Below are 17,226 nucleotides of genomic sequence, written 5' to 3'. Positions count from 1 at the left end.
AACATTTTAACATGGAAATAGCTGTCCTATCAGTCAGCCTGTGTGGTGTTCAATGTAAGCCTACTTTCCATGAGACTTTTGAAAAAAACATGCAGGGCTTGACATTACCCTGCTTATCCAAATGTTGTTGTTTGATGCAAGAAACCACTTTACAAAATACAATTCATTATTATTCCCATACCATTATTACAGAGAATCAGTTATGCTAGCGTCTGCCTATTGGCGACTTAGCTTATTCAAGACAGTCTCAAAAAACAACACTGCCCCTTTAAGCCATAATTTAAAAAAAAAAAAAGCTCTTCACTCGACTTGCTTTTCAAAGTTGTCTAGAAATGCAAAAATGTTTTTCTCTTGTAGGAAGCAACCACTCCCCCATTGTTGATTGGGCTAATAACTCACTAAATAGCAAAGAATATGAACACATTTGCAGTGGCGGCTACATGCAACTCTCGCTTCGATCTCAAAACAAGCACATCTAGTCGAGACTGCTCATGCTGTCCAGTTCAAAGTGAATAGCACAGATCCATATATGGCAATTTGGAGCACCGGTCTGTGTAGAGTACAGGCTGAGTCATGCATGTCAATAAAATAGAATCCTACACCAATGAGAGCTGCCTATAAGAAAATATCTGGCACAGTTAGTTTTGCATACCAAGTCTTGCATTGTTCATTTTGTTTCGGTATGTTACATTGAAAGTGGCTAATATTGCGTTGATTCGAGCACTATTCAGACAGCACAGCGAAATGTTGATAGTATTAACTAAAGGGGAAAACTAGAAAGTTCAGTGAAGTTCAATCTCGTGTTTCTCTGCCCAGATGCGCAGTCTGAGGGGAGCTGCCCACCTGCCCATGTGTGCAGCTTAAAACAGCCTCAAATCGTCAGGACATGGACTCTACAAGGTGTCCAAGTGTTCCATAGGGATGCTGGCCCATGTTGACTCCAATGCTTCCACAGTTGTGTCAAGTTGGCAGGATGTCCTTTGAGTGGTGGACCATTCTTGATACACACAGGAAACTGTTGAGTGTGAAATACCCAGCAGCGATTTAACAAGTGCTCATAACTTTCACCTGGATTCACCTGGTCAGTCTGTCATGGAAAGAGCAGGTGTTCATAATGTTTGGTACAATCAGTGCATATTTATGAGGTTGGAATAATACTGTGAAATTGTGAAAATTATGATAATGCCCCTTTAGTGTAAGAGCTGTTTGAAAAGACCGCCTGGAATTTCTGCCTGTCTTGGCGGGACGGAGTTTTGACCTTCCATGGTGACATCACCATGTGGTAAATTAGACCACTCCCAGACAGTAACATCTAAATTCTTGCCTGAGAATTTTTATTTCATTTGGACCATTTTAATTGCAAACAATCACACTAAGGTACTTCATTGTTATCCAGAAAGTATTTGATATTGAGATAAAAATGGCTGCATTGGACCTTTAAGGGTTTCTTACCAACCTTTTGGGTGAAAAAAATTCTTCAAATAAAATACAATTGTAAAAGCTAACTGTCATTAACACGTTAACTGTGACAGCCCTAATACAAATGTATTGTCCCTCAAGGGGAAATTCATTACTTTACTTCAGACGAGGAGAGACTATTGAGATGCTGCCACTTTTAGTAAAATTCCTACCTTGAAGAAGAAACCCAGTCCTGACTTCTGTTCTCCGTCTGCCGAGGTGTCCCCTATATCGGAGTCTTTTCCCTCCGATGGTTCCTTCAGGTCAGACAGGTCTACCTCGATCAGCTGGCCTTTCCCTCGCCCTCCCTCCTCGCCGGGCTCGATCTCCTTCCCTGAGCCGCTACGCTCCCGCCCCTCAGTCACGTCCACACAGTGGGGTGTGAGAGGGGTGCCATAGGGGGTTGAATCCTTAGGGTTAAGGGTGGGCCCGTCTCTGTGGCTGCGCTGGTTGGCCTCATCTCTGATCTTGAAGGTGGTGCTACGGAGCGTGCCTCTCTCCAAGGCCCTTGGGCTCTCTGTGAATATCACGCAGGTGGGGCTGCTGTTCTGACTCCGGTCCCTATCCTGCTCCCCTCGGGAGGTGGTGTGCCACCCCGGGGAGCGCCTAGGGTCTGTGTTGGATGCAGGGGTGCCGGTCTTGGAAGCCGGCCTGCCATTCTCCTTGGTCAGTTTGAGTTCTGCGGGTTTGGTCCTGGGGCTGCATCCGGAGCTCAGTTTGGGAGGGCGGCGGGTGGGTGGAGCGGTGGTGATGGTCTCCATGAAACGCACGGCCGGGCGGAATTTGGAGTCGGTGGGGGTAGCGGTGGAGTCTGAGTGAGCGGTGGGGGTAACGGTGGAGTCTGAGGAAGGAATTGAAGAGGTGTCTTGGGTGGATGTAGGGGCTGATGGCAGGGATAGAAGGGAGGCGGCATGCGGGACCCCTAGCGGTGACTGGACGCTCTGCTTTATCAGACGGTCCTGCTGTAGAGACAGCTGCATCATCTGTTGCTGAATGGCACCGATGGCTTCATTCAGCAACTGTATGGAGCGGCTACACTCGCTCAGGTCTGGCTCGACCCCCGCCTCGTCCGGCGGCCCTGCACCGCCACTGTTTGTTCTGTTGTCCCTTTCCCTCTGCTGCTGTCCTTCCTTCCTCTGACCCTTCAGGACATCCAAACACGAGTCGTCCCTGCAAGCCTTGTCCTTGCCAGCCGTCTGATATTGGGTCTCCAGGTGTTTGAGGGGCTGGGGCAGCGTGTTGTTCTTGCCATCCCCCTTCTTGACAATGTTGAGGAAGGCAGCCTTGCCCAGCTTGAGTCGCTGGCACGCCGATATGGTCTCCATCTTCTTCTTTTGGTGCTCTATGGACCGCCGCTGCTCCTCCAGCTGCATGTGGAGCTGCATCAGCTCTGAGGCCAGGACGTTGGTGGTGCCAGCCTCCTTTCTGACCCGCAAAGCGCCGTCTTTAGCCAGCCGACATGGGCTAGGAGCCTGCAGGCACCACAAGCCTCCTAGAGTGTAGGGGGCGCTCTCCGAGCCATCGGGTGTGGTCTTTTGGGAGCTGCTGTTATTGGAGCAGTCGTCGGGAAAGCTGTTGACCTTTCGGTGGAGCTTGCGCTCTGCAAAGCTGGTCATTCGCATGGTGCCGCTGTTGCACACACTGCTGGCCCAGGACGCCGTGCTAAGGCAAGGGCTGGACGGTCCGCTCCAGGCTTCCAGGCCTTCCTTGTCCTCGCGTTCGCACACCTTCATGTCCTCCCGGAGCTTGGCCGACTCGCCCTCGCCCCCCTCCGGTTCCCCTTTGCTCTCCCCTCCCTCTCCCAGGCACTTCCCCATGACCCTCCTCACCACTTCCTTGGCCAGCTCCATCTGATCCTCCTCCTCCTCCTCTTCCAGGTTTTCAATCTCAGAGTATGAGTCCCGGCCCACCCAAGCTGTAGTAATGGCGGTGGGGAAGGGGCTGTAGCTCGGTGCCAGCCCCAAGAAGGTCGTCGTCTGGTCCCCGGGCTCCGGTGACAGGTGGAGGAAGAAGCCACAAGACTGATCCTTGGTGATGGGCTCTGCTGCCCCCATCAGAGGGAGCTGAGAAGAACCCGTACCCCCCTTCGTGGGTGGTCTGAAGGGACCAAAGGTGGCCTCCACATTGGGGATGGGGGTGAACGTGCAATTAAGACCCTCAGTGGTTCTCTTAAGGACCGCTTTGCTTGTACTCTCCCCGCTTTCTTCTTCCTTGTTCAGGCTGATGCTCTTCTCTTTGGCGGTCTTAAAAACGGCTGGCATCAGGGGCTCCAGGTAGAAACTCTCAGCCTGGGGGTCGGGGTGAGGGGCAGCGAGGCAGTAGGCGTGACGAGCACTGGACACTCTGGAGGTCACCTCACTCTGGACCTCCAGGTCGTCCTGCTCCATATCGTCACTCTCGGGGGAGGCACGGGGGCCGTAGCACCTGGCCAGAGCCGCCGGGTGGATGATGGCCTCCAGCTCTTCCTCCTCCATCTCCTTGTCCTTGAAGTGGATGTGGCCCATCATGTCCTGACCGTTGAGCCTGTGGGGGGGCAGTTGTACACCCATCCCCGGCCCACCAGGCATGTGTTTGGGTGTGATTCTGATGATGTTGGATCCCAGGCTGTCCTTGCTGATGGAGTGGGCCAGGCTCAGGCCATCGCACTCTCTCTCCAGGGGGAAGTGGAGGGCGTAGGGCACCGGCTGGGAAAGGGGTCTGGGTGGGGAGGGGAGCGAGTGGGAGAGTAGAACGGGGTGAGATGAAAAGAGGGGAGGAAAGAGGAGAAAGATCAAAGCAAGACCATGATACTGCCATAACAATATCTTTCAACATCACTATCTAACGAAGCCAGAGGTGAACTTGAACATGCAGGTAGAAAGGGTTCTAAGAAGTATGAAAGGACATTGTTGTAGTTCACCTTCCCTAGCTGCACATACTTGAAATCTCACTTTTCTTGTATCTTGTTTCAGCATACATTACTGAAATGTTAAATGAACCACTCACCTCTGTCTCCTCTCTGGCCAGACCAAGCTTGACCCCTGAACTTGACTGTCCACACGTGACAGAGAGTTGGACCTGTTTCTCTGCCCTAAACACAGACAAAAAATATTAAACAATAGCCTTATATATGCTTAAGCCTTTGTGACATTATGGGATTGAGAACCAAATACAAAATAAATTACAATTGGATGTGCTTGCGGACCTTCTTATTGAGGAATGTCATTGTTTTTCTTAAATATTTGTGTTGTGCTGTATTTGACTTGTTTTTAATTTTGTCTTGTGCATGCAGGGCTCCCTTGTGAGAGACCCTAGTCTTAATGGTGGCTCCCTGCTTAAACAAAAGGTCAAATAAATGCCCGATTCACACTACAGGATTCACACTATAGGAGCAAGCCAAGCCGTGCTGGGCTAGCCTAATTTCACATAAAGGACAATGTGAATCTTACCTGAGGCGTCATTCTTCTGTATGGACTTCTGTTGCCTCTGTCTCAGGGGGAGTAATAAGTGTGAGGGGCTAGACGCAGGACTGACTTTGGTACTGCAAAAGAAAGAAATCGGGCATTAGTTTCCCAAACACGCACACACCAGGGTTTGCGTCAGGAGAATTTGGCACTGGACAATTGACAGTGAAGATTTGAATTTATCGGACATTTGAGAAATGTACCGGTCATCCATATGCATCGGGTATGTAACCCATTAGGCCACACGAGAAGCTTAGGCCTAGTCCCAGAGAGAAAGAGAGATCGAGATATGCCGGTGGCATTCTACGACACCAACATGAATTTCTTTATACTTGTCAACTACTGCGTCTGCTATACAGGTATAGGCGTACAGAAGGAGGCTAATTCATTCATTTACGATTAGAATATTTTCTGTAAAGATAATATAATGTTTAACTCTGGTAAGCCTAAAGCAGTGGTTTCCTAACTTTTTAAAGTCTCGTACCCCTTCAAACATTCAACTTCCAGCTGCGTACCCCCTCTAGCACCAGGGTCAGCGCATTCTCAAATGTTTTTTTTTTGCCATCATTGTAAGCCCGCAAAGGGAAACACACAATACAATACATTTATTATACTTCGTGGGAAGTGACAAAGAGCTCTTATAGGACCAGGGCACAAATAATAATAAGCTCTTTATTTTGCCATCTTACATATTAAACCTTATTTGTTAATCAAAAACGTGAATAATTCAGCACAGGTTAATGAGAAGGGTGTGCTTGAAAGGATGCACATAACTCTGCAATGTTGGAGAGAGTCTGAGTCTTAAATCATTTTCCACACAGTCTGTGCCTGAATTTAGTTTTCATGCTAGTGAGGGCCGAGAATCCACTCTCACATTGGTACGTGGTTGCAAAGGGCATCAGTGTCTTAACATTGCGATTTGCCAAGGCAGGATATTCTGAGCGCAGCCCTATCCAGAAATTTGCCAGTGGTTCAAAATTAAATTTTCACAGAATCCAATTTCGATGAGGCTCTCTTGTTCAGATATCAGTCAGTGGACTGGAGGCAGGCCATGAAAGGAATAACTAATCCAGTTGTTTGTGTCATCCGTTTCGGGAAAGTACCTGTATAACGAGTGCGCTGAGAGTCCGGAAGCAAGTACAGGGAGTAAGTGTATTAATAAATAAACAAAACAATGAACACAAACAACGCACCGACATGAAACAGAGTCAATAACACCTGCGGAAAGAACCAAAGGGTTGTGACAGATATAGGGAAGATAATCAAGGAGGTGATGGAGTCCAGGTGAGTGTCATGAGAAGCTGGTGCGCTTGATGATGGTGACAGGTATGCGGGATAATCAGCAGCCTGATGACCTAGAGGCCGGAGAGGGAGTATACGTGACAGCACCCCCTCCCCGACACGCAGCTCCAGCCGCAGGACGCCGGCAAAGGGGATGAACCCGGGGATCAAAAGCGGAACGGTCACCCCTGCTGGGGCGCGGGAACATGAAAGACCGGCTGAGGCAGGGGCGCCTGGCGATCTGGCGGAGGCATGAAAGCCCGACGAGCCGGGTGAGGCAGGGGAGCTGGTTGAGGCAGGAGAACGTGGCAATCCGGCTGAGGCAGGGGAGCCTGACGAGCTGGCTGAAGCAGGGGAGCCTGGCGATCTTGCGGAAGCATGAAAGCCCGAAGAGCCGGCTGAGGCAGGGGAGCTTGACGAGCCGGCTGAGGCAGGGGAGCCTGGCAATCTGGCGGAGGCATAAAAGCCCGACGAGCTGGCTGAGGCAGGGTATCCTGGCGATCTGGCGGAGGCATGAGAGCCTGTATCAGCTCCCGGACTCGACGTCATTAACACTGACAAAAAAAACAAAAAAAAAACACTTCCTGATGCTTCCCTTAGGTGAGGTGTTATTCTGTAACGAGTGCGCTGAGAGTCCGGAAGCCAACACAGGGAGTGAGTGTTTTAATAAATAAACTATGCGCAAAAGTGAAGGTTTCATCGAGCTGTCAGATAGTACTTCTGCACATTTAACCTCTCTGCACACAGAACCTGTTAGCGGGATGAAATTCTACAACAAACGGTGATCGCTACATAAATAGTCACATTAAACATTCATGAAAATACAAGTGTCTCACATGTTTCGAAAGCCTATAATCTTGCTAATCCAACTGCGTTGTTAGATTTAAAAAAGGATTTACTGCGAAAGAATACGATGCGATTATCTGAGGATAGAGCCCCATAAAAAACAACTATTTCAACCAGCACATGCATAACAAAATCACAAACTGCAATAAAATAAATTGTTTACCTTTGACGATCTTCCTCTGTTTGCAATCCCAATGCTCATTGTTACACAATGAATGGCCTTTTGTTTGATAAAATCCATTTTTATAACCTAACACAAAACATTTTGTGAAATACACACACGAAACGTGACTTTTCCAGTCAATGTTTGGTTTCATTGTAATCAACTGGTTTGTTTGTAACACAACCAAACCTGATGGGTCATTTCGCAGGACGTATTGACTGAAAGAAACCGATTTGAAGGCAACAAGTAATGACATCATTGTGCATCAATGATTTTGACCGCTGTTTCGTTGATTGACTGTATTTTAACCCAATGGCCACTGATCGTCTTGAAATCTAGCTGGGTAGATAGCCAATGAGCTGAGGTAAATGGCAATATGTAATGCTTATGTGTTGGAAGACCAACCCGTGTAGTAAACTCTGGCGTAAAGAGGGTCATTCGCCATTGAAGTTTCATACCGGAAGGAGCAACGCATGTTACGCATAGCGTTGTTTTGGTAAAGCGCGTCTTCAGCTGTTTATATATCAATCAGTATGGCGACTAAGTCAGGGAAAGCTAAATCTAACTCTAGATATACAGATGTACACACAATTTTAGAAGAAGTTGATCGGAAAAATGAGACAGAGATTGTTGGAGGATGATTCATTTAGCGATTCCCAAATGGAGGAATATTTTTTGAACGGAGAGGACATCGTTTTGGACTGGTAAGTTTTTCTCATGCCAATGCCTTTGTTTGAAATTAATTATATAAAATATTATTTGTGAAATGAAATAGCCTATTTGAGGCTGTTGAGGGGAGGGCAGGCCCACAACAATGGCCAAAGTGAAATGGAGACAGTAGATACAGCTGGCCTGTTGTAATATAATAAAGACAGTAGATCTAGCTGGTCTGTCATAATATAATAGACAGTAGCTCTAGCTGAAATGTCATACTATAAATGAGACAGTAGATCTAGCAGGTCTATAATAATATATTCAACCGTATGTTCCCTGTACTCTATATACATCTGTTTATTATACCTGTTGATACTGGGCTCATATGGAAACTATTCTAACTGAACATTTTTTTTCACAGTGACACTGACTCCGAATGGGAGCCCCCAGTGCCAAGGTGTCCATCCCCCACTGAAGCTGGTTCATCCAGCTCCTGCCACAAGTGGTGTTCATCTGCCCAAATCTATTTCTGCAGGCATGGATGTGCCTCAGGGCCAAAAGGGCACAGCATGGAGGCGTCGCTGTGTTCTTTGCTAAATGAAGTCCCCTATCACCTGCACCACATGCTTGGTCACCCTCTGCTTTACAGCAGAAAGAGACTGCTATAGCACCTGGCATCAGCAGCACAATATTGTGTATTGGACTGAGTGTCTTCCAAATATTGAAAGTGTTATTTTGTGAATGTATATATTTTTTTCCATTTTTTTCTCTCCATTTTTTGGGGGTATGTGTTAGAATACCATTTTGGTATTTTGTATATAGTTATTCCATTCAAAATTTATAACTTCACCAACTTGGCCACTTGGGTACATTTGGGCTACTTGTGTGGGACACCTGGGTGACTTCATGATAAATGTCATGTAGCACACTCATTTTGGAAGTTATCATTCTGAAACTGGTTTGAAGAAATCAACTGTGGGAGCAATTATTAGGAAATGGAAGACATACCAGACCACGGATAATCTCCCTCGATCTGGATTTTTTTTTCTCATTTTGTCTGTCATAGTTGAAGTGTACCTATGATGAAAATTACAGGCCTCTCTCATCGTTTTAAGTGGGAGAACTTGCACAATTGGTGGCTGACTAAATACTTTTTTTGCCCCAATGTATTCCATTACAAATCTGCCGTTACCAGCTACAATAGTCATTTACAACATTAATAAGGTCTACACTGTATTTCTGATCAATTTGATGTTATTTTAAATGGACAAAAAAATAGCTTTTCTTTCAAAAAGAAGGACATTTCTAAGTGATTCCAAACTAGTGTACATATTTTTTATGTAACCTTTATTTAACTAGGCAAGTCAGTTAAGAACAAATTGTTATTTATAATAATGGCCTACTCCGGCCTATGGGACTCCCAATCACAGCCGGATGTGATACTGCCTGGATTCGAACCAGGTACCATATTGAAGCCTCTTGCACGGAGATGCTGCGCTACTCGGGAGCCCAAAAAGGAGAGAGTGCAGCAGCATGCCCCCGCGTAACAGGTACTTTGGCATGTAGACACTTTCATTACAGAAATCATGAGGATATAGTACTTTACTGTTTGACCAAATCATGGTTTTAGCCTCATAAAAATTAGAACGTTTTTAGTGAGGTGAATGAATCTGAATCTGCAGCCCGCACCGATGCAACCAATAAATGTTTGAACTCGCACAGCCAAGTCAAAGGGTCGCAGTCTAAAGCCCTGCCTTTTAGGCTTTTCACTATATTTTACTTCAATGAAAAAGGCCTCCAACTTCGCCATCAACAGCAGCCTAGGCCGAGGCTCCTCTCTTGTTTTCTCTCTCTCCTCAGTAGCATGTCAGCTCTGGACAATTTGGCCGGTTACAATTTTATTTATCAACTTTTCATTTATTTTAAAATCGGCCAAAAGCCAGCAATTACCGGCTAACAGAAACCCTGACACACGCAAGCACGCCCGCACACACACAGGTACGCACGCACACACAGGTACGCACGCACACACATGTACGCACGCACACACAGGTACGCACGCACGCACACACACACACACACACACACACACACACACACACACACACACACACACACACACACACACACACACACACACACACACACACACACACACACACACACACACACACACACACACACACACACACACACACACACACGAGCAGAAGCTCATTCCAATCCTAGCAGAAAACTAAGATAACACATAGACAGAAACAGACTGACAGAAAAGTGAGTTTCAAGTAGTACCTGTTATAGATATCTGGGCTTTGGGACGTTGTTATGATGTCAGGAGAGCCAGGTGTGGCCAGGAAGCTGCGTTTGGTAGCATTGGAGATGGAGACATGGGGGCGGGAATCCTTGGGCTGCAGCAGTGACCTCACTATGAGATTGATGGCAAAGAGTGTCAACCAAAACACTGAGGAACTTTAGATTAGTGTTCTTATGAGTAGCTCAAAGACAAATTCAAAAAACCTGATGAAAACATTGGCTCTGGATGAATGAAAGGCAGTAGCACATATTATACAACAGTGTAAAATAATATATTATAAGAAGAAGAATACAACGTCTGTACCGTCTTTGACTTCTTGCACGTCCCGGGGCTGGACAAAGTCAGGCTTGAGGATCTCAAACCACCAGAATAGCTCTGCGATGAACACCATGACATTGTGCTTTGGAAAGATGTCAGAAACAACAGAGTCAACACCACAACATTGGAGAGTGTTTAAATAACTGGTAACTGCCAAAATAATGGAAACACTTAAGCAAATGAGGGATACATAGTGTATTGAGACAGCGTTTTCCACGACCAAAAACACAAAATTATGGAATTTCTTGTGGAAGAACGGAACTCTATTGGAGGGATGCGACACCAAACAATTATAGAATCTATGTCAATGTGCATTTAAGCTGTTGTGGCCCAAATCCCTATAAAGACCCTTTATGTTGGTGTTTCCTTTATTCTGGCATTTAACTGTATGTCTGCTAGTAGTGAGTGCATCGAGGTCCCGTTTAAATGCTTTCAAGATGCATCCTACTTCCCTCTTTATAGAACTGGCCAATGTTCTGATAGGATTGGATAGGTTAGGTTAAAGCCATGTAATGGAACCCCTTATTTAGTTTGAATCACAGAAGGGAGGGAGCAGAGATATACATTAAAAGTATTCAGACAGGGTCTCTTTGTATTTCCTCAATTCCTCCTGAAACACAATGGAAGAGGTCTGACCTCCGACAATGCGCTATGAGAAGCAATGAGTGAGGCTAATCAAGAAATAATGATAGCCTCTGTTTCTCCACTGAGGTAAAGTAGTAGAATGGGGGCTCACCTTCAGCACTGGGGGAGCATACAGCACATCTTCTGGACGCAGATGGAAGCTTCGGTTCAGGTACTCATTACAAAACTCCCTCAAGAGCTGGATGTTGTACAGGCTGTCTGCTATGGAGGACACCACTTTCAGGCAAATATCTGGAAGACACAAAAAAAAGGGCTTTAAAAAATAAATGTGATTGATTTTTACTTCACTGTTAGAATGAGGCTATGTTAGCTAACCTTGTCATACATATTGTAATCTCTCGAGGACAGACACACAACTAGTACAGAAACACGGCCAGTGTTGGGGGGTGACTTTAAAGTACTCAATACTTTGTGGTAACTAATAACCTAACGCGTTAGTTTTTATGTAATCCGTTACCTAGTTACTTTTACAATATTATTGACCTTTTCTTTGTTGGCAAAATAAAACTTCTTCCCCTTAGGATATGTTCGTTGCGATATTTCTATTCCAGCACAAACGTTGTGGCGGGTAGCTGGGCAGGGTAACTTGTAGCTCGCGAGATGGCAGAGACAATAGCCTTAATCATGGACATATTCGCATTATTTTGAATTGGTAGAAGAAAAGGACAGATCTTGACGCTACAGAACAGGGCTCCGGGCAGCCGAGCGGAAATGGAGGAAAACTCGCCTCCCTGCGGACCTGGCATCCTTTCACTCCCTCCTCTCTACATTTTCCTCCTCTGTCTCTGCTGCTAAAGCCACTTTCTACCATTCTAAATTCCAAGCATCTGCCTCTAACCCTAGGAAGCTCTTTGCCACCTTCTCCTCCCTCCTGAATCCCCCCTCCCTCCTCCCTCTCTGCAGATGACTTCGTCAACCATTTTGAAAAGAAGGTCGATGACATCCGATCCTCGTTTGCTAAGTCAAACGACACCGCTGGTTCTGCTCACACTGCCCTACCCTATGCTCTGACCTCTTTCTCCCCTCTCTCTCCAGATGAAATCTCGCGTCTTGTGACGGCCGGCCGCCCAACAACCTGCCCGCTTGACCCTATCCCCTCCTCTCTTCTCCAGACCATTTCCGGAGACCTTCTCCCTTACCTCACCTCGCTCATCAACTCATCCCTGACCGCTGGCTACGTCCCTCCGAGAGTTGCACCCCTTCTGAAAAAACCTACACTCGATCCCTCCGATGTCAACAACTACAGACCAGTATCCCTTCTCTCTTTTCTCTCCAAAACTCTTGAGCGTGCCGTCCTTGGCCAGCTCTACCGCTATCTCTCTCAGAATGACCTTCTTGATCCAAATCAGTCAGGTTTCAAGACTAGTCATTCAACTGAGACTGCTCTTCTCTGTATCACGGAGGCGCTCCGCACTGCTAAAGCTAACTCTCTCTCCTCTGCTCTCATCCTTCTAGACCTATCGGCTGCCTTCGATACTGTGAACCATCAGATCCTCCTCTCCACCCTCTCCGAGTTGGGCATCTCCGGCGCGGCCCACGCTTGGATTGCGTCCTACCTGACAGGTCGGTCCTACCAGGTGGCGTGGCGAGAATCTGTCTCCTCACCACGCGCTCTCACCACTGGTGTCCCCCAGGGCTCTGTTCTAGGCCCTCTCCTATTCTCGCTATACACCAAGTCACTTGGCTCTGTCATAACCTCACATGGTCTCTCCTTTCATTGCTATGCAGACGACACACAATTAATCTTCTCCTTTCCCCCTTCTGATGACCAGGTGGCGAATCGCATCTCTGCATGTCTGGCAGACATATCAGTGTGGATGACGGATCACCACCTCAAGCTGAACCTCGGCAAGACGGAGCTGCTCTTCCTCCCAGGGAAGGACTGCCCGTTCCATGATCTCGCCATCACGGTTGACAACTCCATTGTGTCCTCCTCCCAGAGCGCTAAGAACCTTGGCGTGATCCTGGACAACACCCTGTCGTTCTCAACTAACATCAAGGCGGTGGCCCATTCCTGTAGGTTCATGCTCTACAACATCCTCAGAGTACGACCCTGCCTCACACAGGAAGCGGCGCAGGTCCTAATCCAGGCACTTGTCATCTCCCGTCTGGATTACTGCAACTCGCTGTTGGCTGGGCTCCCTGCCTGTGCCATTAAACCCCTACAACTCATCCAGAACGCCGCAGCCCGTCTGGTGTTCAACCTTCCCAAGTTCTCTCACGTCACCCCGCTCCTCCGCTCTCTCCACTGGCTTCCAGTTGAAGCTCGCATCCGCTACAAGACCATGGTGCTTGCCTACGGAGCTGTGAGGGGAACGGCACCTCAGTACCTCCAGGCTCTGATCAGGCCCTACACCCAAACAAGGGCACTGCGTTCATCCACCTCTGGCCTGCTCGCCTCCCTACCACTGAGGAAGTACAGTTCCCGCTCAGCCCAGTCAAAACTGTTCGCTGCTCTGGCCCCCAATGGTGGAACAAACTCCTCACGACGCCAGGACAGCGGAGTCAATCACCACCTTCCGGAGACACCTGAAACCCCACCTCTTGAAGGAATACCTAGGATAGGATAAAGTAATCCTTCTCACCCCCCACCCCTTAAAAGATTTAGATGCACTATTGTAAAGTGGCTGTTCCACTGGATGTCATAAGGTGAATGCACCAATTTGTAAGTCGCTCTGGATAAGAGCGTCTGCTAAATGACTTAAATGTAAATGTAAATGTACTTACACGCACACACACAGGATCATCGGGTTCAGGAGTGCTCCATTTATTGTCTGGTAATAAAGCAGACAACGTAGCTAGGTGATCAATTTAGGCTCAGTTGATAAGAACTTAAATCTAAAGCTCCGTCGTCGCCATAAACATAAAGGACAGGGCACTACAGAATCTGTCTTCCCAGATGGAGGACAGCTTCTTCAACAGAATAACTTAGTCGACAGTACACTATGGAGGACAGCTTCTTCAATAGAATAACATGGTCTAGAGTACCCTATGGAGGACAGCTTCTTCAATAGAATAACATGGTCTACAGTACCCTATGGAGGACAGCTTCTTCAATAGAATAACATGGTCTACAGTACACTATGGAGGACAGCTTCTTCAATAGAATAACATGGTCTAGAGTACCCTATGGAGGACAGCTTCTTCAACAGAATAACATGGTCTACAATACCCTATGGAGGACAGCTTCTTCAACAGAATAACTTAGTCGACAGTACACTATGGAGGACAGCTTCTTCAACAGAATAACATGGTCTACAGTACCCTATGGAGGACAACTTCTTCAATATAATAACATGGTCTACAGTACCCTATGGAGGACAGCTTCTTCAATAGAATAACATGGACTACAGTACCCTGTGGAGGACAGCTTCTTCAATATAATAACATGGTCTACAGTACCTTATGGAGGACAGCTTCTTCAACAGAATAACATGGTCTACAGTACCCTATGGAGGACAGCTTCTCAAACAGAATAACATGGTATACAGTACCCTATGGAGGACAGCTTCTTCAATAGAATAACATGGTCTACAATACCCTATGGAGGACAGCGTCTTCAACAGAATAGCATGGTCTACAGTACACTATGGAGGACAACTTCTTCAACAGAATAACATGGTCTACAGTACCCTATGGAGGACAGTGTCTTCAACAGAATAGCATGGTCTACAGTACACTATGGAGGACAACTTCCTCAACAGAATAACATGGTCTACAGTACACTATGGAGGACAACTTCTTCAACAGAATAACATGGTCTACAGTACACTATGGAGGACAACTTCTTCAATATAATAACATGGTCTACAGTACCCTATGGAGGACATCTTCTTCAATATAATAACATGGTCTACAGTACCCTATGGAGGACAGCTTCTTCAATAGAATAACATGGTCTACAGTACCCTATGGAGGACAGCTTCTTCAATAGAATAACATGGTCTACAGTACACTATGGAGGACAGCTTCTTCAATAGAATAACATGGTCTACAGTACCCTATGGAGGACAGCTTCTTCAACAGAATAACATGGTCTACAATACCCTATGGAGGACAGCTTCTTCAACAGAATAACTTAGTCGACAGTACACTATGGAGGACAGCTTCTTCAATATAATAACATGGTCTACAGTACCCTATGGAGGACAGCTTCTTCAATAGAATAACATGGTCTACAGTACACTATGGAGGACAGCTTCTTCAATAGAATAACATGGTCTAGAGTACCCTATGGAGGACAACTTCTTCAATATAATAACATGGTCTACGGTACCCTATGGAGGACAGCTTCTTCAATAGAATAACATGGACTACAGTACCCTGTGGAGGACAACTTCTTCAATATAATAACATGGTCTACAGTACCTTATGGAGGACAGCTTCTTCAACAGAATACCATGGTCTACAGTACCCTATGGAGGACAGCTTCTTCAACAGAATAACATGGTCTACAGTACCCTATGGAGGACAGATTCTTCAATATAATAACATGGTCTACAGTACACTATGGAGGACAGCTTCTTCAACAGAATAACATGGTCTACAGTACCCTATGGAGGACAGATTCTTCAATATAATAACATGGTCTACAGTACACTATGGAGGACAGCTTCTTCAACAGAATAACATGGTCTACAATACCCTATGGAGGACAGATTCTTCAACAGAATAACATGGTCTACAGTACACTATGGAGGACAGCTTCTTCAACAGAATAACATGGTCTACAATACCCTATGGAGGACAGATTCTTCAACAGAATAACATGGTCTACAGTACCCTGTGGAGGACAGATTCTTCAACAGAATAACATGGTATACAGTACCCTGTGGAGGACAGATTCTTCAACAGAATAACATGGTATACAGTACCCTATGGAGGACAGCAATTCCAGATACAATAGTAATTTACAACGTTAACAATGTCTACACTGTATTTTTTAAAATCAATTTGATGTTATTTTAAATGGACAAAAAATGTGTTTTTCTTTCAAAAACAAGGACATTTCTAAGTGACCCCAAACTTTTGAACGGTAGTGTACGTATGTCCACATTATGTTAGGGTGTGGTAAGTTGAGAAGTTCGGTTGGTTTTACTTTGATGATTAGAATTTAAAACTGAACGCAATCTGAATAGGGAATATATATTTTACAGAGGCAGGCAGATGTGTGATGACTTTTCACGTTCCTCAAATTTAAACAGAGAAAAGGGGTTGTGGCTTTACTTTTCAAATGCGGCCAAAAGTTCCAAATACATTTATTTTAAAAAGGAGAAGTATTGTAAAGATAGTCTGAAAAGATGCTACAGCTTGCAACGGACGTGCTAGGCACTCAATGGGCTATATAGTGCAATGCTTTGGACTATAAAATAGGTAAGAATAGTTTAATCGTAAAAAGTTGTGATTGTTTTTCCGAGTATTGATTTTTGGTTAGGTAACGCCTGGGAATTCGAACTAGAAATTAAAGTATCCAAAAGAACACTATCTGTTTTTCTCTACTTTTCTTTACGGGGAAATAAAATGTCTTGTCTTAAAGGGACAGTGCACGTCAATTACAGTGGTTTGAGTGTATGGCAGTGTATAAAATATTTTGGAATGACAATTTGAAGATAGACTGAATGAGTTACATGAAACATCAAGAGATTTAAAACAAACGTTGTGAAGGGATTATCAGAATTATTGGGTGTCGTTGTAGTGGTAAAAGTTTGGGTTAAGGGGATTTCCCTGTTCCCAGTGACAAGGTATTTTAAAGGTGTACACTCACATATGCTAGTATGAGTTTTAATTAGACAAGTGAATAACATATTGGGAATAGAGTTGTAATTAAAATACTAAGTCAAAGACGAGACAGTTACTTAGAGCAAAATGGATTCTAAATGATAACAAAGAGACAATTATGATTTATGCCCATCGAAATGTTTTTATAAAATTAGCGAATTTAGAGATATTGGTTGGGGTGGTAAATTATAATTCAGGATTTGAACAGATGTGATAAATTAGGTTTGGTTAATCGAAACAACAATTATTTACAATTCATTGAAAGTCGCTAGGAATTGGGCTGAGGTTGAGCGCTTGATGATGACGTCACTAGCGAGGCACTTTTG

General features: G+C 45.5%; 1 protein-coding gene across 2 annotated transcripts in view; it reads right to left on the bottom strand.

The window, feature by feature from the left end:
* Window positions 1-17,226, bottom strand: part of LOC118387804 (calmodulin-regulated spectrin-associated protein 1-B-like) — a 95,741-nt gene that overhangs the window by 23,601 nt on the left and 54,914 nt on the right. For both annotated transcript variants that reach the window (XM_052500507.1, XM_052500508.1), the window contains exons 7-12: window positions 11,214-11,353; window positions 10,463-10,559; window positions 10,138-10,270; window positions 4,887-4,978; window positions 4,444-4,528; window positions 1,632-4,155 (exon numbers count right to left, since the gene is read on the bottom strand). In XM_052500507.1, coding sequence (XP_052356467.1) covers window positions 1,632-4,155; window positions 4,444-4,528; window positions 4,887-4,978; window positions 10,138-10,270; window positions 10,463-10,559; window positions 11,214-11,353 — 3,071 coding nt within the window. The remainder of the gene's footprint in view (window positions 1-1,631; window positions 4,156-4,443; window positions 4,529-4,886; window positions 4,979-10,137; window positions 10,271-10,462; window positions 10,560-11,213; window positions 11,354-17,226) is intronic.

Source organism: Oncorhynchus keta, unplaced genomic scaffold, assembly GCF_023373465.1.
Source record: "Oncorhynchus keta strain PuntledgeMale-10-30-2019 unplaced genomic scaffold, Oket_V2 Un_contig_1083_pilon_pilon, whole genome shotgun sequence".
NCBI classification, from domain to species: Eukaryota; Metazoa; Chordata; class Actinopteri; order Salmoniformes; family Salmonidae; genus Oncorhynchus; species Oncorhynchus keta.
This window is presented reverse-complemented; position numbering and strand designations above follow the sequence as displayed.